The sequence below is a fragment of the Myotis lucifugus genome, unplaced genomic scaffold (genome assembly GCF_000147115.1).
Source record: "Myotis lucifugus unplaced genomic scaffold, Myoluc2.0 scaffold_3, whole genome shotgun sequence".
Classification (NCBI taxonomy): Eukaryota; Metazoa; Chordata; class Mammalia; order Chiroptera; family Vespertilionidae; genus Myotis; species Myotis lucifugus.
In genome coordinates this window covers 24,232,070-24,255,629 of record NW_005871051.1, presented here as the reverse complement: position 1 = coordinate 24,255,629, position 23,560 = coordinate 24,232,070, and the positions used below count along the sequence as shown (strand labels likewise).

At 39.5% G+C, this 23,560-nt stretch overlaps 1 protein-coding gene across 1 annotated transcript in view; it reads right to left on the bottom strand.

The window, feature by feature from the left end:
• COL4A3 (collagen type IV alpha 3 chain) overlaps positions 1-23,560 on the bottom strand; it is a 120,528-nt gene that overhangs the window by 25,622 nt on the left and 71,346 nt on the right. Inside the window, exons 16-35 of the mRNA XM_023759123.1 lie at positions 22,370-22,414; positions 22,054-22,107; positions 21,115-21,156; positions 19,119-19,203; positions 18,828-18,838; positions 17,964-17,991; positions 15,849-16,013; positions 13,295-13,387; positions 12,715-12,810; positions 11,696-11,766; positions 10,750-10,932; positions 10,067-10,235; positions 7,818-7,910; positions 6,874-6,975; positions 4,657-4,754; positions 3,428-3,578; positions 2,979-3,092; positions 2,294-2,461; positions 1,082-1,171; positions 634-768 (exon numbers count right to left, since the gene is read on the bottom strand). Coding sequence (XP_023614891.1) covers positions 634-768; positions 1,082-1,171; positions 2,294-2,461; positions 2,979-3,092; positions 3,428-3,578; positions 4,657-4,754; positions 6,874-6,975; positions 7,818-7,910; positions 10,067-10,235; positions 10,750-10,932; positions 11,696-11,766; positions 12,715-12,810; positions 13,295-13,387; positions 15,849-16,013; positions 17,964-17,991; positions 18,828-18,838; positions 19,119-19,203; positions 21,115-21,156; positions 22,054-22,107; positions 22,370-22,414 — 1,993 coding nt within the window. The remainder of the gene's footprint in view (positions 1-633; positions 769-1,081; positions 1,172-2,293; positions 2,462-2,978; positions 3,093-3,427; positions 3,579-4,656; positions 4,755-6,873; positions 6,976-7,817; positions 7,911-10,066; positions 10,236-10,749; positions 10,933-11,695; positions 11,767-12,714; positions 12,811-13,294; positions 13,388-15,848; positions 16,014-17,963; positions 17,992-18,827; positions 18,839-19,118; positions 19,204-21,114; positions 21,157-22,053; positions 22,108-22,369; positions 22,415-23,560) is intronic.

The window sequence follows — 23,560 nt, the reverse complement described above, 5'->3', positions numbered from 1 at the left end:
AAATGAAGATGTACACTTTTCTTTATTGTTCCCTGCTATGAAAGCTTAATCTGCAAATATTTCATTTTACCCAGCAATTCTCTTTTTTTCTAAAATTACTTGGGATTAAAATTGGTCAAGGAGACCGTAAGGCAGGCTTTCTTAAAATGGATAAAACACTCTTCTCCAAAGGATTTTGAGCATGAGAAGCAATTTGGGATGCAAATGAGAAAAATTAATCCTGACGGCTGATGGAATATAGTGGAATGTGGGGTGGAGGTTTCTATTTCAGGCGGGAAGATTTTTATGTGGAACTTCCTAAGGGTTTATTTTTCAACTTACTTGGCAAATAGGGCTTTTGAGACTTACGGTTTAAAAACTGACTAGGGAAAATTTAAAAACAGCTGACCAAAATGCAAAGTGCACTTAGATATAAAGAGTTATGCATTAAAGAGGCAACATATTATTGTGCAAGGCACATGAGACCCAGTTCTAGTTCAGGCTTGGGCCACCAACTGGCTATGGGACTGTGGACAGGACACTAAACACTGGCCCTCACTGTTCTCAATTGCCAACTGGAAGGGTTTGCCTGGATAATTCTCAGTTTTAGAATCAGCTCTGATGTTCTGGTTCTAAATGTAAGGCAGTCTGTACCTTTGAGGCCTGGTTCTCCTTTGTCCCCCTTTAAGTGAGATATTTGAGAAGGCCCGGGAAGTCCTTTAGCTCCTTTCTCCCCCTTGGCTCCTGGGGGTCCTCTCTCACCCTTTGCTCCTGGGATTCCAAAGCTACCTGTAAGACAGGAGTAACCACAGCAGTTCCTTAATTCTTTAAGTCGTTCATAAGGATGCAAAAGTTAACAGTGCTTACCATAAAACAAAACAAACAAGCCAAAACACTTGACAGTGCTGAGACCTTCATAAATAGTTTCCTAAAACAGCCTGTAGGGAAAAAAATGATCCTGTTCAAATGGGAAAAAGGAAAACAGGAAACAGCAAAATCAAATACATGGTTTCCTCAGAACTAGTTTCCCCTCAGAGAATAAAACATAACTTATGTTGCTGTTCCTTCCGCCTGATAACTGGAAAGCTCTTCCATCACTCACCCTTCTGTCCTGGGGAGCCTGGGGTCCCAGGAGGCCCCGGAAGGCCAATGTTGCCCGGGTAGCCCATCATCCCAATGGTTCCTCTTTCACCTGTCGAAACAAGTAACACAAAGCATATTCAGAATGAGAAAAGCAAGTGCTTTCTCCACAAAATAAATTATACTTAGAAGGAGAAAGTGGGAGCTGAAGGAATGGTTTCTGTAAATAAGAAAATAACCATAATTGTCTAGGAGATGGGTCAGTAACCAGTCTCTTATTACATCATGTATGTGGAAGTCATTGGTAGCAGATCACATTTGTGGATAAGAATAGAATATGTGTATGTCTTGGACTATTCCTCCTCCCCATCCAAGACCAATAGCTCATTTTATTTTCTTCATAGCTGTTGTCTAGAGTTGAACTTATAACTAATGTATTTATTATTGTCTCACTCACTGTCAGAGGTGGAACTTGTCCATTGATATGTCCCTAGGGCCTAGAACAGTGCTGGCATGTGATAACAGCTCAATCATATGAATGAAAGGATAACTTGCAGATTAAGTTGTTACCTCTGCTCTTCTCTAGAGGAAAGGTCAGTGAGGTTACATGCCAGGAGAATATTGGAATATTCTTCTGAAACATATTAACTGTCAACACAATGATGAGATAAAATGGACTATAAGGGAATGCTATGAATAACCATATGCCAGCAAATTAGATAAACTACAGAAAATGGACAAACTCCTAGAGATGCCCAGATTACCAAAACTGACTCAAGAGGAAATAGAAAATCTGTTTAGACCCATAACAAATGAATAAATTGAATTAGTAATTTATAAAATTATCACAAAGAAAAGCCCAGAACTGGATCACTTCACTGATGAATTCTACCAAACATTAAAAAAAATATATACCTTTTCCACAAACTCTTCTAGAAAATGTAAGAGGAGAGTTAACTTCCCATCTTGTTCTATAAGACCAGCATTACCCTGACACCAAAACTAGGAAGAAACATCATAAGAAAAGAAAAAAGACAGGCCCCTTTCCCTTGCAAATACAGATGCAAAAATTCTCAACAAAATACTAGCAAATCTATTTTAGTAGTAACATATAAAAAGGATTACACAGCAAAAATAATCATTAGTTTCAGTGGAATACCTGAAACTAATATGATATTATATGTCAACTGTAATTGAAAAATAAAAATAAATAAATAAAAGCAGAAGAAAATACCTGGTGGCCCTAAAAATCCTGGGTTTCCTGGATATCCTTTTTGACCAGGTGGTCCCATCTCGCCTTGATGACCTGGCATTCCTGGTGGTCCAGGTTCTCCAGGCAGTCCTGACCTATCCAAACCTGGAATCCCTGGGTCTCCCTTTGGTCCTGCTTCACCTTTTTTGCCTATATGTGAATGAATGAATGAAATAAAGGAATGAACACACAAGTGCTTTCCCCACCGACTCCAGAAATATTTTATGGCTGTAAATATTTAGCTTTGTGATTTGGGGCTAAATAAAACACATACTCATCGGATGGATGGATTGATTGGTTGGTTAATGTCCCCTCCTATAAAATTTTTAAGATCTCTTCTGGCTTTAGCATTCTCTGTTTCAATGACTCTTGTAGTAATAAAAATGTAAAATTTAGATCTATTTTCTAGCTCTGCTGGCACATCCTGGGACTGCACTTAATGACTTTGCCTTAGTCTTGAACTTACAGAACACATTCAGTGCCACTCACCATGCATGAGTCCTCACTGTAACAAATCCATGACAACAAGGTTTATGTTTCATACCAGTTCCCATGAGCAGTGGTCAGGACTTGCTGCTGGACAGTTCCAGAGTTAAACAGCAAAGCACCTAGCAGGAGTCCCAGGCCACTTGCCCATCTAGGACTGGTTTTGAGGCCCTCCTCTTACCTTGTTGCCCTTTCAATCCATTTAAGCCTGGAAGTCCTTGGGGTCCCCTGGGACCCTCTGTGCATCTCCCTGAGAGTCCTTTTTCTCCAGGTGGTCCAGGCTTCCCTGGATCCCCTGCAAAAGAGAGTCCAAGAATATATTCCGGGGCCAAAATCCAAGGTCCTAGAATTGCTATCCCAAGTATTCTCCTGTAAACCCCCCCCCCTAAATTGGGCCAATATTTATTATCATTAATATGTCTTATACAGAGAACACTCATTAAGAAGGAAAGAAGGAACAAATAAGGGAAGAAGGAACAAAGGTAGAGCAACAATGTTGAGTGGAGAAATAATTAAGCTCCACAGATTCTATTTATTCATCTAGAACTTTGTTTGAGAATTCTTCACCCCTAGAGCACCTACACATTCAATTTGTTGCATTTTAGCAAAGCTCACAGTGGAGAAAAGTACCTCGTGGTCCATCAAGCCCTCCAGTTCCTGGAATTCCAGGGAGACCTGGAAGTCCAGGGAGTCCAATTGCTCCATTTTCCCCAGAATTGCCTCTTTCTCCTGGAAAACCTGGTGTTCCTGGTTCTCCAGGCATGGCTAGTCCTGGTTCTCCCTGTGGCACAGAAATGGTGTTAGTTTTACTATATAATGCTTCTAGATACTTATTGACTACTAGTGGCCTGGTGCATGGATTCATGCACATTGAAAAGAAATTAATTAGAAGAAAGATTCGTGTGGTAATTACGTTACAGCAAAAATTACATGTCAAAATAGTATATATAATATAGTATTATAAAATTAAAACACATGTGTGATTGGCGCCTGCGGGAGCTTTATATGTATCACACATGTGTGAGTCAACATCTATTTTTAAATTTCCAGTGCACGTCATATGTACCGGCCTGTCAGATGTATGTACGGTCAGTCACTTAGCCTTTTATACATAGAGACTGGCTTGTCTTTAGGGCTATTTACTTGAAGATAACATATTCATTATGGAGATCCTAAGTACTTTTTTTCACAGTCACCACCATTCTATCAACTCTCCTTTTTCAACTCTAGTTGCTGACTTTTCTATAAATTTATGCATAATAATTCTTTAGATCCCCTACTTTTTCATAATACTGTGGGATTTTCTGTAACAATCTAGATGTCTCTATGCTTGAGTTTTCTTATAACTATCCACGTTTCTTTCTAGAGTTCTTCCATTTTCTTTTTAAAAAAAATATTTTATTGATTTTTTACAGAGAGGAAGGGAGAGGGATAGAGAGTTAGAAACATCGATGAGAGAAACATCGATCAGCTGCCTCCTGCACATCTCCTACTGGGGATGTGCCTGCAACCAAGGTACATGCCCTTGACCAGAATCGAACCTGGGACCTTTCAGTCCGCAGGCTGATGCTCTATCCACTGAGCCAAACCCGTTAGGGCAAGTTCTCCCATTTTAAATATGTATGTTTCTGAAGGTTAAGGAAGAAATAGAAAGGCAAACCTGTCTTAACACTTTCTGTTTTCCTTTCTAAAAGGGAGGAATAGTTAAAAAAACTTAAAAAAATTCATCTGCTTTATCATTTACAAGTATATTGATAATTTCTACACAGAGCATCCTGACTGGCAGGAACATCCTAACGGGCCAACTGTAATTGTTCCTCCTCTTCCCCATTTCAGTCTGAATTTTAATTCTCAAAGACCTTGGCTCCTGGGAGGCCTGGACTTCCAGGTAACCCTGGCTTTCCCATTTCTCCAGGACAACCTGGTGATCCTTTAGTTCCCGGAGGACCTCGGTCTCCTACAGGGAAAAAAAAATAAAGGTTGCATGATTAGTCTTGTTAAAAGATTTGGGGCAGTATCTCTTTTATTTTACCTTATGTCATGAGGCAAGTAGCTATAAATGTTTTATGGAAGTTTGAGTGATGAAAAAGCTAATGGCTAAATTAGCAATTTTTAAAAATTCAATTCCAAATCAGATTACATTGGTTCCCAATTTTTAAAATTACCTTCTCCATTTTTGTTGTTTAACATCACTACAATTTTGATTCAGTATTTTTTAAACCACTGATCTCAGTTGACCATTGGATGGACTTTTTCTTTAAGAAGCATATTTTACATTCAATATATAGCCAAATACATATTTATATACATACACACACACACACACACACACACACACACACACACACACACACCCCATATCAAGATATAAAGCATTTCCAGTACCTACCTATCCTTTCTCACCATGGGTTGCTCAAGAGAATTACTTCCTAATGCCCTATAGCAGCCACTGAATGTAATGAGTTAACTTGTCTCTTTTGCTTTATGACGAGAGAATTGAGAAAGAAGTCACACACATCATTTTTTTCTGTTCTGTGGTTCAGAAGAGGAAACCCTGGGTGGAGCAAAGCTGCCTTCAGAGAGTTCCTTTATGCCCCTAATTTGACCAAATTTTAATTAACGGTTAGTTTATGGGCTTCATTAGGTTTAAATGGGAAATTCGGACTCTCTTGTTTCCAGGAGCTCTTAGGCTAGTCCTGGTGCCCAGTTTGGAGTCTCCTTCATGAAGGTGATTCCAGAGGGGATACAGCCAGGAGGCAATTTTCTTCATTCAGGGTCCAGGAAGGACGAGGCAAAAACGTGGGCCAGGCTGGGTTGCTTCAGAGGTCACTGGCAAGGAATTTAGTCAAAGACATTCTTGGGACCACATGAAAAATCTGATTAGGTTTTTCATTTCAAGTACATACTCATAAATTGAGATCAATATTCCCATGTTTGGGCAGAACTGATGCATGGTAAACACTGATGATACATTAATTTAAGAGATAAAGCACCAAAAAAGGATTACTATTTCTTTTTTTTGAGTTATTTTATTGAATTTATTGGGTGACATTGGTTCACAAAACCATACAGGTTTCAATAAACATCTGCATGCTGCATTGTGCACCCACCAAAGTCTCTTTCCATCCCCATTGTCTCCCAATTTGCCCACCTCTACCTAGGCCCCATTCCCTTTTTCTCTGGCTCTTACCACACTGTTGTCTATATATTTTGTATATATGATTTTTGGCTAATCCCTTCATCTTCTTTCATCCAGTTGCCCTGCCCCTTTCCCTCCAACAGTTGTCAGCCTGTTCCATGTATCCACACCTCTGTTTCTATTTTGCTCATAAGTTTATTTTGTTCATTAGATTCCACATAATAGTGAGATCATATGGTATTTGTCTTCATCTGAATGGCTGATTTCACTTAGCATAATAATCTCGGATTATTTCAACAAACACCTTAAATAATACTGAAAAAAACATGAAATTATTATAAAACCTGAAATTGTATGCAACAGCCCAGTGACTGAGGTTATTCATATATCACCCCAGATAAGACTTGATGTGTGTGTGTGTGTGTGTGTGTGTGTGTGTGTGTGTGTGTGCACTTGTCAGTGGGGAGCCGCTGCATTTCTTTGGAGAGTTTTCCCTTTGATGAGAAACAGCATCTTTTTTTCCTAAAGAAAAATAACTTCTGTGGTTTATTTTGGAGTGAATGGGGAAATCAGCTGTGTGTGATTTAATATTCTTTTTTATTATAAGAGAAATGCACAAAGTGAAGAAATGTATAAATTAAAAAGTGTAGGCATCTATTCAGAAGTAAAGAAAGAATTCCTCACAATCCCACTATCAAGAAGAATCACTTTGGTGAATTTTTATGCATTTAAAAATATGATTGAGATGAGGCTGCATAAATCAATGTGAACTCTCTCTTTTTATCTATCGTCATTGTAGGATATTTTCCCCATTTAAGACTGATGAAAGACATCATTTTAAAGGATAGTATGCATATTTCCTATGTTATTCACTATACATATTTATAGTTTCTAAATATCCACAATGAACCTTATGTTTTAAAATTTTTTAACTTACCCTTAGGTCCAGGAGGCCCAGGGAATCCAATTCCTGGAATTCCTGGATCTCCGTCAGGCCCAGGAATACCTGGTTCACATTTTCCTGTTTGTCCCGGGAAGCCTTAACAACACATATACATCCACATCAGCAACTTTCCTTTATATTGCCTTATAACCAAATGTCTAAGTTTCTGTGTCATCCCAGACATTTTTGGAAGTTAAAAAAAGAATTTACACAACCCTGACTTCCTCCCCTTCCTATCCAATGGGCTAATCATTAGGAACTACAAATAATTTTGAAAATATAATTTATCTCCTAGAATTTTTCTAAATATCTTAAATCATATAAGTCTCCCTCCATTCATATTGGCAAAGAAGTTAAGTTTTCCAATGAAGAAGCCATGGGAACTATAGTAATCGCGGGCACCCAGTCCTTGCTCCTCCACCAAAATCCATGAAGACTGTTCTGCTCATGAATTCCTCTTTTTTTTAAAATTTTTTTAAAAATATATTTTATTGATTTACTACATAGAGGAAGGGAGAGGAATGGAGAGTTAGAAACATTGATGAGAGAGAAACATCGATCAGCTGTCTCCGGCACACCCCACACTGGGGATGTGCCCGCAACCAAGGTACATGCCCTTGATCGGAATCGAACCTGGGACCCTTGCATCCGCAGGCCGATGCTCTATCCACTGAGCCAAACCAGTCAGGGCATGAATTCCTCTTAAGTAACTATTTCAACTCCCTTTTGGAATCAGAAGCACCAATGGGAATAATCTGGGTAACTTCAAAAGACAAGAGCAAGTCCCCTGTCTGTTGCCTTGTCATCTGACAGACTGGCCTGTGCTCTCTTTGGGAGCCAATGAATATAATTTTTCCTTAAAACTGGAACAGTGTTTTCCCAGGGAAGTCTGGTGCTATCTGATGCCAGGCACCCGACTTGGCAAAGAGGATACTTACCAGGTGGACCGCGGGGGCCAGCATGGCCTGGCAGCCCTGGTGGTCCTGGGAGCCCTGGGACTGGTGTTGAAACACTGAATTCTCCCCTAGGGCCTTAAGAAGATTTATGATCATAAAATCAGTGTGCATATTGAAGCTTTTTCTTGGTTCAGAGGAAAAATATATGATAGGATAATAAAGGGTTTACAGACATATTCCAAGAAATATGAAGAATAGTCTCGGCAAAATTGGCTTAACGGTGACTAGCCCATAGGAACTTTTTAACTTAATTGATAAATATTTATAAGCATCTATTATTGTCTATGCCTTGTTTTAATTAACAGCCCAACATGCTGGCCTATTGGAAGAGAGCCTATTCTGAAAAGAATTGATAATATGAATTCTGCTTAAATATTGGTGAATACTGGCAGGATACTTATTTATTGGGTAACTAGTTTTCTTAAGAAGGACATATGAAATATTGCACAAACCACAAAGTGGGGCTGATGTGGGTTTAAATCTTGGCTTTGCTCTTTGTAAGGTCTGTGAGTTTGGCTATATTTCCAAACCTCTCCAATAACTTCCTCAGGTGTCATTGTGAAAATAACACCTGCCTAGCTAGTAAAGGTTTGAGATAATGTTCTGACCAAAGTGGCCAATATTAAAAACATGTTAGTGATTAGTACTGTCCATATATTTATACATTTATCGGAAAAATAAGTAGTGTGATGGGAAAATTGACGATAATGTATTTTAGAACATTGGAGTCTTTCACTAAAGATTCACAGTTAGACAGAATAGAAGAGGGTTTGAAGATGGATTACAAGAGGACTGAGAAACATTTTCAGTCAAGGGCCAGATAGAAAATAGTTTCAGTTTTGTCGTTCAGATGGTTTTTGTCATAACTCCTCAACTCTGCTATCATAGCATGAGAGCAGCCAAGAAGAATATGTAATGGATGAGTGTAGCTGAGTGCCAATTACACTTTGTTTATGGACACTGAAACTTGAATTTCATATAATTTTCACCTGTCACAAAATAGTATTCAAAAAATTTTCCCCAAAACATTTAAAAAGATAAAAAATTCTTAGCTTTTGGATGACACATGAATAAGTGGTGAGCTGGATTTGGACTGTGAGCTGCCATGGTTGGCCAATTCTTGGATTAAAATAGCAGCCTCAAAGGTGAGGCACAGAAAAATATACATCATATATATAAGCTTTATATGTATTTGAACTCCATAAAATAAGCTTTACATACACATGTAGACAAAAATGCCAGCATACAATGTATATATGGATACTATGGGAATGTACTCTCAAAATTTTTTTAACGATGAGGGATGCTACAAAAAAATTTTGGATGGGGAGGGTTGGGGCGCGGGAGGGGGGGTAAGAGATCAACCGAAGGACTTGTATGCATGCATATAAGCATAACCAATGGACATAAGACACTCGGGGGTAGGGGAGGTCGGGGGAATGTCAAGGCGGGGGGGGAAGAGGAGACATATGTAATACTCTTTGTAGTACTTTAAGCATTAAAACAAAATAAAAAATGATAAATAAAAAAATAAAATCAATAAAAACATAAAAAAAATTTGGAGACCACTGGTCCATTGGTCTCACCCTTTGAGTGACTTTAGAAGTAAAAATTGATTATGGTAGCATTACTTATTAAAAACTGTCAGTAACATGTAATTCTCATCTTTTGCCACATTCTTCACTACAGATAAATATTGATGATCAGATCCCTCCTGAATCTAGCAACTTCATTCAGTACACGTGGATCCCAAAGTTACCGGGACTTTGAAACTACTATTAGATGAATTTTCTTCATTTGTCTTAGATATTTTGAAGTTTTATTTATAATTCATTTATTGGGTTATGAGTCAAAAAGAACAAATTTGTAATCATATTAGTGGACCCTTGAGATCTAGAAGAGGCATCTCAAGATCAATTTCATAGGTTTTTTGCAACCCCTTTGCTTACTCTGACTTCTACTCATCTGTTAGGATCTATTAATTCCATATATTTATGTCAGTAATGGATATAAACTATCCTAGGAAAGTTTAGTTGAATTGCTCAGTAATAGAAAAAATAGATTTTTCTCTAATATGTCCTATATGTTCTTTTCCCGTGTCTACCGGTTGACATATTCTACTTCTTAGGAATAAGTTTCTATACATCCACTGATCTTGAGGGAGCTTCACTAGCTCTAGGAACCATCAGCCCACCCACAGGAAAACAGGACTGGAAAGAAAACTAACCAACCGGCGTCTCCAGGTGGTCCAGGGGCTCCAGGAACTCCTTGGGCGCCCTTTGGACCAGGCTCTCCCTGCGGTCCATAGCCTGGTGGTCCAGCTGGTCCTGCGGGTCCTGGGGACCCAGGGATGCCAGGATCCCCTGGAGGACCAGGGTCCCCCTTCTCACCACGGAGGGCCTGTGACAATAGGAATATGTTTGGATAGTGCTTCATTCCAGTATTTCCTTATATAGATTAATATAACCACGAATATGAATGCCACTTAGACGGTCAGGGAGAAAGTACTGAATTAAAGAGAAGTTGGCATTTGAAGGGAATTATCACTAACGTAAGGGTGCCCTATGGTTTCTGCAGTTTTGTGCCCTTTGGAATTTAGTCACATTTCATCAACTGGGAACCCTGAGTCCCACTTGAGATGTCCGACAATGGCGTGCCACCCATGTGATAGTAGCCCCTCAAACCTACCTCACATGGTCAACAGTTCAAATGGAAATGACACTCATGTAATGGTACCTTTCAAAAATCAAATCAGTGCAGCTTAAAACCTTTGTTTGTTTGGTTTTCACCAGGTATTTCCACAAAGGTGATATTCCATCTGTATTAATTTTTTCTTATAAAATGTCTTTTAAAATATTTTCCAGGTTGTAACATTGAAAAGAAAATTGTATGTGTTAAAGAAGTTGATACCAACTGGTTTGCCTTTAGGTCCTGGTAATCCTTTCACTCCAGGGGTTCCAGGAATTCCATCCAAGCCCGCTCTGCCAGGCGGCCCTCTGGGCCCCGGGTCTCCTGGACTACCCGCTTCTCCCTCAGGCTGAGCTGCTTCGCCTTTTTCTCCTTTAAGTCCTGGCTCACCCTGAGCACCCGGGAATCCCTAGGGTGGGAGAGACATGAGTCTGCATTGTTTTTGGGTAGAGTTGTTTTTGTGTCAAGCTCAATAGAAAATGTCAATTTTAATGAAACATGTATTTTTTTAGACACTTATTTGGCCCACAAATATAATTTTAAGCTTTTTTCTCTTTTGGTAGCTAGACAGTACAATTCAATGCAACACACACAATAATATAATTCAATATGATACAATAATCATCACAATTCAGATTCTGTTAGAATATTGGTAAATTTTAACATGCATCTCTGGATAATTTAATATATTTATCCACATATAACTTTCTGATTTGCTATTGTAATCAAAATTTAAAATTTTAACAACTTTATTGAGGTATAATTTATGTATAAAATATATCCTTTGTAAGAACACAATTCAATGATTTTTAAAATAAATATATATATATCTATACTACAAACACCACAGTCTAGTGTCAAAACATTTTTATTACTCCCCCAAATTCCCTTAAGCCCATTTGCAGTCAATTCCTGTTCCCAACCTCAGTCCTGGGCAACCATTGATCTGCTTTCTGTCTCTGATACCATTTTAAATAATTATAAATTCATTATTTCATTCACACATCATTTGTTCATTCATTCATTCATTCATTCAATCAACACATAACTGTTAAGTGCCTGCCCTTTGCCAGGCACTAAACCAATAGCCTGTGTGTGGTGCAACCATATTTCCAGCCAGAGTATTCCATTCTCCAAATTGAAATTAAAGCTTTATAACCATGAAATCTTACTGGGAATCCTGGAAGACCCACACTTCCTGGGGACCCTGGGCTTCCTTTAGTGCCAGCTGCCCCTCGTCCTCCTGCAAAGCAGTGAATTGGTAAATATTCATTGAACACCAATTCTAAGGGTAAGGCAGTGTGCGAAAAAAATAGGGTATTTTCTTCTGAGCAAAGAAGGACAATTTCTATTTTAAAACATACAGTGCAAGAAGAGAATGGGAGTACATCACTAGGGTAACAGAAAATGTAAAAAAACAAGAGCTCAGAAATTTTAACTTCCTAAGATTCTTGTCTTTATAATTTTAAAGAGATACATTTTTATGATGATAAAAGTAATACATGCTCAGTGTAAAAAAAAATGAACAGAAGATAATGAAAATCATCCATAAATCTACCATCAGAAGACAGTATTTGCTAAAATTTTCATGTATATTAGTCTAAAATTTTATATCCATAAATACATACACATTGACAAATATATACATTTATAGCTTCACTTTAAATGGGTGCACAATAAGCCTATTGTGTGGGTGAACCATCATTTATTCAGCTAAATGCTACTTTGAGACATTTAGATTGTTTTTTCAACTTTAACTGTTGTAAACAATGCTCTGATAAATACCTTTGGATATTTAATTCTCCAAATTTATCCAATTATTTTCTTTACAATAAATTCCTAAAAGTTCAACTGTAGGACCAATGGGTACAAACTTTTCTAAGACTTTGGATATCTGTTGTCAAATTGCATTTTGCTGTACAATTTTAACTTCCTATAGGTATTTAAGCATCTCTGTAAAGATGATTTCTTTAGAAGATCTTTTGAATGAATTTCAGGCCAGTTTATTAATAAATATTTGTTCAGATTTATTTTTTGCAAGTTCTTTGCCATGATATATTTTTTTGACAGTAATCCAAACGGTTTTACTGCTTATATATATTCTTTGAGCTGTAGGGAAACCAGGGAAAACATCATTCAGTGAGTTGACCCTTTGTACTTGCAAAAACACTTGTCGGCAAATTGTCTGTACCTGGGGTTCCTTTTACGCCATCAAATCCTGGCAGCCCTGGGAGACCCGGAGGCCCTGGGACACAAGGACAGTCTATGCACACGAGGCCTGGCTCCCCTGCAATGAGAGTGTGCTCGGTTACTCATACACCCCCACCACGTCTGCAGAGAGGACAGGGGGTTTCCAACTGCACAATTCTTTCTTACATTGAACATTCTTCCATGTAGTGCAAATCATGTACGACATTTCACATATTAATGAAAAACTTTTCTTCTATTATATCTCCTTACTTTATCCCTCTGAGCTTCTAGGTGCTCTTCCATAGAAACTCCCGTTTAGTGTAAAATAGCTACTATGCCCGTGTTTCCCTCTTTCAGTGCAGGATAAAACTCATATTCTAGGAATAGCCAATGATTTATTGCATGGTTGCTAAATAAATGGCTGCTTTACAGATAAAGGAATACTTTTAGCTAATTCCTTTGGAAAAGAAGCCATCTCTGACTGCCTGCTGTTTGGGATCATTGTTGCCTCAGGGAGAAAAAAGCAGCGATAGTGATGGTGATGAGAATGGTAATAGAACAACCCCATTGATTGAACCAACCTTTGCTCCCATGGACACCTGGGATTCCTGGAGGCCCCACGTGGCCTGGAGGTCCCCCTTGTCCAGGGGGACCTTTGCGATATACGATGTTACCTACAAAAAGACACTGGTTTTTAAAACATTTCTTTAAGTGTTTTCTTTTTCAATTAGCAGGCGTTTTAGTAATATGTATTATGGTATATGCATTTCCCCATTTGTTTTGGAAGCTGAGTCCTTCGAAGGTTAGCTGCAACTGAAAGGCTGAAGCGTGTTGATCAGCTTTTCCTTTCACATCACCCACATGTGATATTTATATGGTGTTTCTCATCACACACGCAACCCATTTACCTTATTATACTATTTCCAATTACTCCAAGACTATCCCTTTAGCATTTTTAGGCAAAGGGTCAAATCTCGTGCTTCTGTGCATGTTGAATACATGATATACGTATATTTCCTTGATATATTGTAGATGCTTAATACATACTGAGGGGAAAAAATTCTGACTCAGGATGCCACCTGTTTCCTCCTCACTGCTTGTTCACACCGACTGAGTTTCTCATTCTTAAAGCAGCTCTCCAAGAAAGCTCTTCCCAGTCTTCCACATATTATTTGCTATTATAGTGTTACCATGAATAGCGACTTCTCTTAAACTATTGTGTTCTATAACCTAATTTTTGGTCTTGCCATTTCAAATATAGGTTGAAGGCAATGCTGATGAAACTAAATATTTAAAAACAGTACCTATAGCTGCCAAAAGTGTCATTGCAACAAGGTAACAGTGGAAACACTTAATTTGGGTGGAACTTGGTGTGCGTTATATTAGGTCTGCTTGACTATGAAAAGAATGCCCTTTTGTGATCCAGTTTTCTGTGTCTTCAAGATGACTGGATAGTTACCTTTAAACAGTAAAATCAGATGGCAGTTTTATACCTAATGTAGACTTATATGTATACTTACACATTTATACATTTATATGTACTTAACACATGTTCATACTCATTTCATACTTAATTCAACAAATAGTTGAGTGTCTACAATGTTCCATCCCCCTTTAAGCAAATGATGGGGCTTAAACAGCAGAGAAGACACAGTCCTTGACCTCAAGGAGCTTTGATTCTTGTAGAGGAAACTGACAAAGACAGGGCAATGTGAAACATTCTACAACCGGGCTAAGCATGAGTGTTCAGGGTGCAGGCTCAGTGAAAACTGTCTGCAGGACTTGAATTTGAAGCTGCAACTGGGTGGACAGACAGATGTTGCTTAGCAAGAGAAGATAGCAAGCCAGGGCAGCCTCCAAGGGGAGAGGGAGTGGTACGGGGGCCAGATACTGACTTTAGCATCCATTAGGTACAAGAACTGTGCACATCAGGCTTGCCATCAATAAAATGAGGACACAGCCCATATCTTGAGAAAGACTTGGAGGACTAAGAATTATTAAATCAGTAGTAGAGTTTTAGTTTAGTTTTATTTTGCTTTGTATCCCATATAGGTCTATACCTTAGCTTGACAGATTTATTCTTGGACATTATATCCTTTATCAATGGGATAATTTCTTAAATTGTCATTGGCCTAAAGAAACGCTTTCATTTTCATTTTTTTAAATATTGCTCACATAACCAGACACTTAACTGAATTGTCTTAGTAATACTAAAAGTCTTCCAGATTATTCTTTTGGATTCTCTACATTTGTAATCATATTGTCTATAAAAAATGTCTCTTTCCTTTTAAATAGTCCCTGACACAGAAAATTCTTAAGGCTATTATGAGAGTTGAGGATAAATCATAAGACCTGCCAGGCACCTGCCAGGCACCTGCCAGGAAGGGTATTTAAAATACAAAGAGTGGCATATATTTTCATAGGTTCTATGTACCTATCAGCCAATACAGATGCTGAGTGGCTCTTCAGAGAGATGGAGAGGAAAGGACACCTGAACCTGAACCTCCAGGTACCACTTTAAATCCTGAGGACCCCAGCTCTGTGGTCTCCGACCCACTCCACCTGGCAGCATCTTGTCTTGAGCCCATACTGCACACCTACAGCCTCTTGCTCTGGGGCTTCCCTGCTGATGCCAAAGCATGGGATGCCCTGCGAGCCAGGCAAACACAGCCTGGAGGTGTGGGGGGTGGGCAGTCCAGTGCTGTGGGAGCATATCTTTGACCCAGGAGAGGTAGGAGCTAGTGGATGAATTCTTGCCTCTTTCTCCCCTGGGACAGGTTATCCTGAGACAAAGTTACACAGCTTCTTGGAAGACAGTCTCCAGGGACTGAACAAGCAGTTGCCCTTGGTCTAGGCCAACCTGATCATCGTCACTCCTTCCCTGCCCCGTAACTCGTGTCCCTGTCTCTCACTCTGCCGTCTGTGGGAACTCTAGGTAAAGCTTTGCTGCACTTGCAGAGTAGTCATGCCACCATAGTTGTTTCCACAGAGCTGATAAAACGAAACCAGTGGAAAGCTAACTGCTAAGATTCACACAGGCTGACGGCCAAGCTCCAAGTGAGGCCCTCTGCCTCTGATGCGCACACACCTGTCACTGGGCAATGTACACAAAACGGACCCATTAGGCATCTTTACCTGGTGGTCCTGGAGGTCCCGGCAGCCCTGGAGGGCCCGGTGAACCAGGACAACCCGGGGCCCCGGGAGGCCCCACTGCATCCTTTCCTGGGGGTCCTCGCTCCCCTTTACTTCCTTTCATGCCTGGTGGTCCAGGGGCTCCTCTGAGGCCAGGCTTTGATGACCCTTGGAGGAAAATAATCAATTTATTACATTTTCGTTTTTTCCCTGATTAATATATGATTATTTTCAATTGCAAAATGTGATGTATTCTGATTTATAACAGTTGCACCACTGAAAGGTATATTAAGCATATAAAATTAAGAGTATCTTCCTTTCTTCATGTGACCTTATTAAATGATCACAGAACAGCAGAGCTCAGAACTCTCCATGCCCACAAGCTAATTTATGTCGTTTATTACAAGAGACTGAAACAGAATTTGGGGTGCACAGTAGTCCTTTTACTTAAAAGGACTTCATGAGAATTCTTCAATATTAGAGGCCTGGTGCATGAAATTCATGCACTTGGTGTGTGTGTGGCGGGGGGGGGGTCCCTCAGCATGGCCTGTGCCCTCTTGCAGCCTGGGAGCCCTCGGGGTATGTCCGTCTGACAGCTTAGACCCACTCCCCCACGGGCCTAAGCCAACAGTTGGACATCCTTAGTGCTGCCACGGAGGCAGGAAAGCTGAGAGCCCGGCTTCTGGCTGAGTGGCACTCCCCCTGTGGGAGCGCACTGACCTCCAGGGGGCAGCTCCTGCATTTAGCATCTGCCCCCTGGTGGTCAGTGTGCATCATAGCGACCGGTCATTCCACCATTCGGTCAATTTGTGTTAGCCTTTTATTATATAGGATATACTACTTTGTAGACTTTTAAATTAGAGACTATGAGATGCCTACTTTGTAGTGTCCCAAAGAAGAAAGAAAGTTGTAATTGGACTTCATTCCTGCCAATTGTCTTAGATATGGAAGGGCGTGCTGGGGGAGGAGGCACCTCTTAGGAGAGATGCCAGGCCCGGTGGTACAAAATGCATTTCATCTATCTCTCCTAAGATGATGAGGATGTGTGGACGGGGGAAGTCTTGAATCTCTGACTCAAAAACGGTTTAATTGTTAAGCAGAGAGACCTCATCACCAAGGGGCTGAGAAAAATCTGATTATTTCTGATTATTGAGCAGAAGGATTTGGGCATAAAGGTAAATGCCTCTGACTGACACTGCTTTAGAGCTTTATAATTTTCACTCACTGGCTTCTTGAAGGAGCCTATCTATTCATTACTTAGGGGCCAGGCATGTAAAAAGAAGTCTTCTGTAACCTTTGGCCAGTCCTCTGAAATACCCTTTTGTCCCATTGTAACTTCAAGAGATACCCACTGTCTATAGTTTGATGTATATGTTTTTATGCACATGCAAGTACACATAATATTTATCCATTCACCTATTTTCCCACTAGGATGATAATATATACATACTTCTGCAATCTGCTTAATTACAATTCATTTTCCAAATTAGGAAATAGTTTAAATGTACAACATGGTATAAAGAAAAATATAGTGGATGGCAAAGCTTATCAAATGTTTGCTATTTTTTTTCTTAGTTACTCTTCCTTTACAAAAGGACACATCACATCATTACAGTTATAATTGCAGCCTCTGTGGAACCATCCTTGATCCTATTTCTCCTTCCTTTCTCAAGAGGCAACCACACTAATGACTCATGGATGCTTCTACACTTTACGGAATTGTCTATGTTTCTATAAACAATATATTGTAAAATTTAAAATGTCACATAAAAAAGTACAACCTATGAATTCTGATGCAACTTGAAAACTATGATTTTTAACCAAGCTAATCACCATCAAACTAGTTTTTCTCTCTGTGTCTTCTCTGAGTTTTAAGGCTTCTTCTCATATACCTAGTTTGCTGTCTTACACTTAGTTAAAACCACTGAGAAGTGAAAAAGAGCATTTCTACAACACTGTGTAATTTTTCACTTCCTTTTCACAAGTAAAAATTTGCAAACACTTTTATACCAATTAACGAAAGATTTGCCTTCCGTAAATAATGCAAACTTACTAGAGAGCAGTGTATTTTACTTTTTAATAGCATTTCTGTTGATACCCTGAGAAACATGTACATACCAGGCCTTCCAGGATCTCCGGGAGGCCACTGGGACCTATGAATACAGAACAGCAATAAATTGCTTATGAAGAAATAAATACCCTGTCACCCCATTTTTGCAATCTTGGGTTATAATATAATAATAACTAATGATAAATATTTTCCATACTTTTTCTCCATTCTCATATAGATACATATTAGAAAACTTTACTTATTTAGACAAACTGCAGAGAAGAAACAAATCTCAGATAACCTTTTCAAATAATTCAGCAGAAACTCACTAAGAGCCTGCTCTGTGTGTACTTTGCTGGGATGGTTCAGATACAAGAAAAGCAAACAGCTGGAATTGTTAAGGATCTGTAGTTTGAGCTGGTGTCCCACCTCAGACTGCTTCTAGCTCTAAAATTGCCTTAAAAATCTATATCTAAATGTATCTGTCCATTTATTTAAATACACTGGGAATTTTTCCTTTAAGCACAAATCTCCTTTGAAAAATCTTGTTTAAACCAATAATTTGCCTAGATTAGTGTTCTCAATCCTGCTGCACATTAGAATAATCCGAGGCACTTTCACAATCTGCTCATGTCCAGAGCCTTCCTCCTGACAAATCAGAGTCACAGGGGGGCCCTTATGTGGGCATCAGTGAAGAAGTCCCAGGGGTTCTAAGGTGCAGCCAGAGATGAGAGAGCTCGTGGCCGAGACCTTTCCAATCCATCAAAGGGGGTAGAAGATAAGTAAGTGTGACTTTAATTCATGGTGCCAGGCATCAGGAAACCAGGGGTTCAGTCACCCCTGGCCACTGTTGGTGTGGATTTGCTCAAATTCCAGCCATTCAGGTCCCCATTTTCACATCTGTAATCCCGCTGAGATAACAGATTTCTTACACTCCCTGGTCCTGCCCTTGGACCATGTTAGTGTCTGCTTGCCAGACTTGAACTTCGTGATTTCCTGCATGAAGTTAATTTAATGACTTTTTGGTATTTTCATTCAAAAGTTTCACATAAATTTTTCAAGTTCTGTATAGAAATTAGGAGACACCAAAAAAATACCACCATCCATGAAAATGAGGAGACTTCCCTTCTCCCCCTGCAAATTCTAGGTCTATAAGCACAAGTTGTGTTACCTTGAAAGATGACAATGGTCAGCAAATGCTTCAGAAAGGAATTTATTCTCACCCTGTGGGCCACGCGCTCCTTTGGGCCCTGGAGGGCCTGGAGTTCCTTCATCTCCCTTTACTGCGTATGCATCATAATATTCTGTCTTAAAGGAAAAAGAAATGAAGAAAAAGAAAGAATAGCTATTTATGGACATTCGCCAAATGCAATGACTTCAATTTATTCTTTTTAGCCAAAATGATACTTTCCTCATTTTTCTCAATTCATAGGCTTATGTGTTAGCAGAAATAGGGTAGTCATGTATATGGGATGGATAAATTTAGAGATAAAAGTTGATATTTCTGGTATGGAATCATATATTTCATTTATATTTACATATATATCCATACAGACAGATATATCTATGTATGTGTGACTAGGTACACAGATATTAAAGTTTCACAAAATAGTGATTTACCTTATGAATATGATCAACTCTGATAAATTTATTCTGTTCTATTTCACTTTTTGAAAATGCTTGTCCTGATGCACTGAATTCATTTTTTCTCAGATCTACACATCAAACAGTACTCTATTGACTGTTTCATTAACTTTCAGGACACCATTGACCTACAATAAGTACTACTGTTTCTGACATATTCTATGGACCTACTTCTGGTCTCTTTAACCATCTAATTCCTAAGCAATTTCCTCTGATGGTAGTAGATGCTGCAGTTATATAGAGTTGAGCATGAGACAATACAGAGTGAGCTAAAAATGCTTAGACTTCCTCTAAAGTGCAATTGGAAAAGTAGATTTCACTTAGAATTCAGTCCATTTATCTTGAAGAGAAGATGAAAATGTAAAAGGTTTTTAAAAAACTCTGTTTTTTTCATATTTTACATGGGGCAATTCTTTGTTGACTTATTGAAAGATGAGGTAACAAGAACTTTGTGGTTAAGCAACAAGTAGAAAATAACAAAAAGAATGCATAATAATAGCAATAATAATCTGTAACAATAAAAGTGTAACATGCTAATTAGCCCGGACATCCTTCTGGACATCCTTCCTTCCCGACAAAGCCACAGCGGGCGGGGACCAAGGCAGAGGCAGCAGAGGCCCTGGCCACGGTGGCAGTGGGCGGGGGCCGGGGCCAAGGCCCTTGCACGAATTTTGTGCATCAAGCCTCTAGTAATGTAATAATCTTCTTCGTAAAATTTACAATGACCTCTGTGTGCCTGCAGAGTGTTGGCTAAGAGCATTCACAAAATAGCCCATTTCATCTTCCTGGCAACTCCATAAAAGTGTTTTGGGACTACTCGCATTTGAATCATTTGCTTGTAGTATAAAGATGCAGGTTTCCAGGACCCTCCTCCAGTGACCAAGTTAAATTGCTTGTCTGAGGGGTCTGAGAACTGCATGTGCAATAGGACAGCTCCTCTCCCCATGACTCTTGTACCATACACTGTACTGTCAAACCTACTCAATGAAGAAATGGCGGCCCTGCTCAGCACATTGCATGTGAGGAGCACTGTCTTTTGAGGGAGGAGAGGAACAGATACCAGGACTCAGAGCCTGGATCCCTTTTATTCCTCTCCTTAAGCTGCAGAATCACAGAATATAGAATGAGGCCACCCTGCAGCCAGAAGCTGACAGCCATCACATCCATGTCCTCACTGCAAGGAAGAGATGGTCTGCTGAGATGGAGCTTGGGCTGGGTGATTGGTGTTTGCTGACCCTGCATGAAACCTGAGCTTTTCCTGCTGCCTGAAGGTGCACTTGTCATGACTAGCTGGAGAGGGTGGAGCTGGCTCCCTCACCACTGGGTGGCCATCTGTCCTCCTACTCTATTCAGGATTCAGGATCCCCTTGGGCCAGATCTGATCCTTCGTCCCCATAGCCCAGGATGGGTACTACTAGTGCATATCAAAGACCAAGTAGAAATACAGCTATTGTTTTGCCCTGGTTTGATAAAAAAATAAATACTATAATCTCTATCATAACCATTTATGAGAGACCCTGATTCAAAATTTCCTTGATCAAATATGACATTGACATTGTCTTTAATGATACTTACTGGGCCACGAAATCCTGGAGGGCCAATGTCCCCTTTCCACCCCTATGGCAAAAAACAATTACAATTATGGGTACAGTCATCAAAAGTATTTACACATTTGGTAGACTTAAAAAGCAAAATGCACAGGTAAACAAGAAATCAATGCTCAAAGTAATGTTATTTCTATGTAATATACAAACTTTAGATTATTTTCCTGGAGGGCTGTCTCTGGGTCAAGAGTCCCATCAGCAAGGTTCTGAAGAGGTGGTTGTTCTGGTGGTTCTCCAGGTTTCTTTCATGACACTCCCTTCAAAGGGTGTCCACATGCATTGTCCACTCCCCCATTCTCTCCCAGATTAGAGGAACTGGATCACCAGGCTATGGGTTGTATGCAGTTCCCAGAATCCCAATGGTAACCAACCCCCTTTCCTATCTACTGAAGAGGGCATTTCAGAATTCTACTGGCAGTGGTATTATTAGAAGATCAACCTTGAATTTGCACATATACCTACATATGAAAATTATTTGAATATGTCTGCAACATGTTGTCAGAAAGAAACCATGTGGAATACACTTCACAACTAATTGATGATGACTTTTTAGTGTGTAATGACCCAGCCTGAGACTCATGGAGCCACTTATCCTTATGCTTGATCTCCAATGACCCAAAACTTTCTACAATCCCAGGCCCTTTCCAGCTTCTTCCACGTGGGGAGCTGAAATCTCACTGGTCCTAAGATTCTACTACATAGAATAAATTTAATATCTTTTCCACTAGACAGACCTTCAAGTGCTTAAGTAAAGTTGCTACATCTCTCATTTCTTATTAAATATACTAAGGTATTTTAAAGAACAATGATTGCAATTTCTTGTACCTAGTTCCAGGGTGTGATGGGAAAAAGTGGGCAAAACCCAACCAATTGAAAAAGGCTGAAGATAGAACATGAGATAGGGGATTACCTTAATGCCATCTTCACCCCTCAATCCAGGGAAGCCCCTGCTGCCTTTGGCTCCCTAAAGAACAGAGCGAAGAAAGGGGGTCAGAAGACACAGGGATCAATTTCTTTGTTGGAAGCAGAACAGTTTGAACTTTTTGGAAAAAGAAAATGTGCTCAGTTGTTCTCTCTTTTTAGTGTAAAACTATGATTCTCAAATGTAATTTTTAAAAAATGACATGCTTTTGGTTAGCTTATAACTATTAAGTGACTCTCAAAAAAATCCTTTATCTAATAGGATTGACATTTTCACTATGTCAGCAGGTAAACCATGCCTTTACCTTAGTGCCAGGGAACCCAGGGGCCCCGTCTTTTCCAGGTCTCCCCTAAAAACAAATAAAGCAAAAACATGTAATCTAATAAATGTGGATAATATTAATAAACATGGAAAACTTCAATGAGATAATCATCTCCTCTCAACCTCAGCAAGAAAGCTTGACTGATGCTTCCCTCCCAGTTATTAGAAGGACAAATATTAATCACAGAACACGCAAACATCTCCTCTTGCAGGGAAGGCAGAGACCAGTGGGAATGGGAAATAAGGAAGAGAGGAAATTAAGAGCAGAGCTTAAATTGATACTGTCCATCCAACTTTGGAAGGAAAATCAAACAAGCACTGAGCTGAGAGGTGGACAAGAAAACCCAGAAAGTGAAAAGTTTCACAGTCAATTTATTTATTTGAAATGTTGCCAGTTGCATGAATTCCAGGTGTGCCTGTGTTTAAATATATGTATAAAAAGTACATTGCAATGTCCAAACAGACAGGGCTCTTGGATGAACTATTATGGTATTTACCCTCAATATAGAATTAAAAATCATACTGGTTCAATATTTCTTCTTAGAAAAAAGTACTTTTCCCAGTATATTCTTTTTGAGTTTTAAAACAATATGTACGTGTGTTTAAATCTTCAAAATAGAGCTGGGTGGGAGAGAGGGCCCCTGCTGCTCTGTCTTCCCCGTATCTCACTTCTCATCACAGTGTGCCCAGTGCCCTTTGGAGCTGTCCTCTCTCTGTGTGGTTCTGATGGGGCTGTCAGCCACAGGAGTCCCCTGCCCCACTGGCCTGGCCAATCGTGGTATCTTTTATTCCTGGACATGGTCACTTTTCCAGAATTAAACACATGACCCAAGCTGAGCCAATCAGAGTAATTCTGTGGGATTTTATATATGGACACACTCTTTCTCCTTGGATGCTATTAACCTGAAGTTGTTTGTTGCTACATCTTGCTCATTCTCCTCATTGCTCCCTACATGGAAGATCATTTGGTAGAGAATGAGGCAAACACACAGAGAGGAGCAGAAGAGAAATGGAGAGAGTCCCGCCCATATTGTTTCAGTCTCTGGAGGCCTTGAACTTCTCAGATACTTGAACAAATAAATTTCACTTCCCAAACATTTAAAAAAATCTAAGCTAGTTTGAGTTGGCCATGTTATAGTTGCCACCTAAAGAGTCCTAAATGCTGCCCAATGGA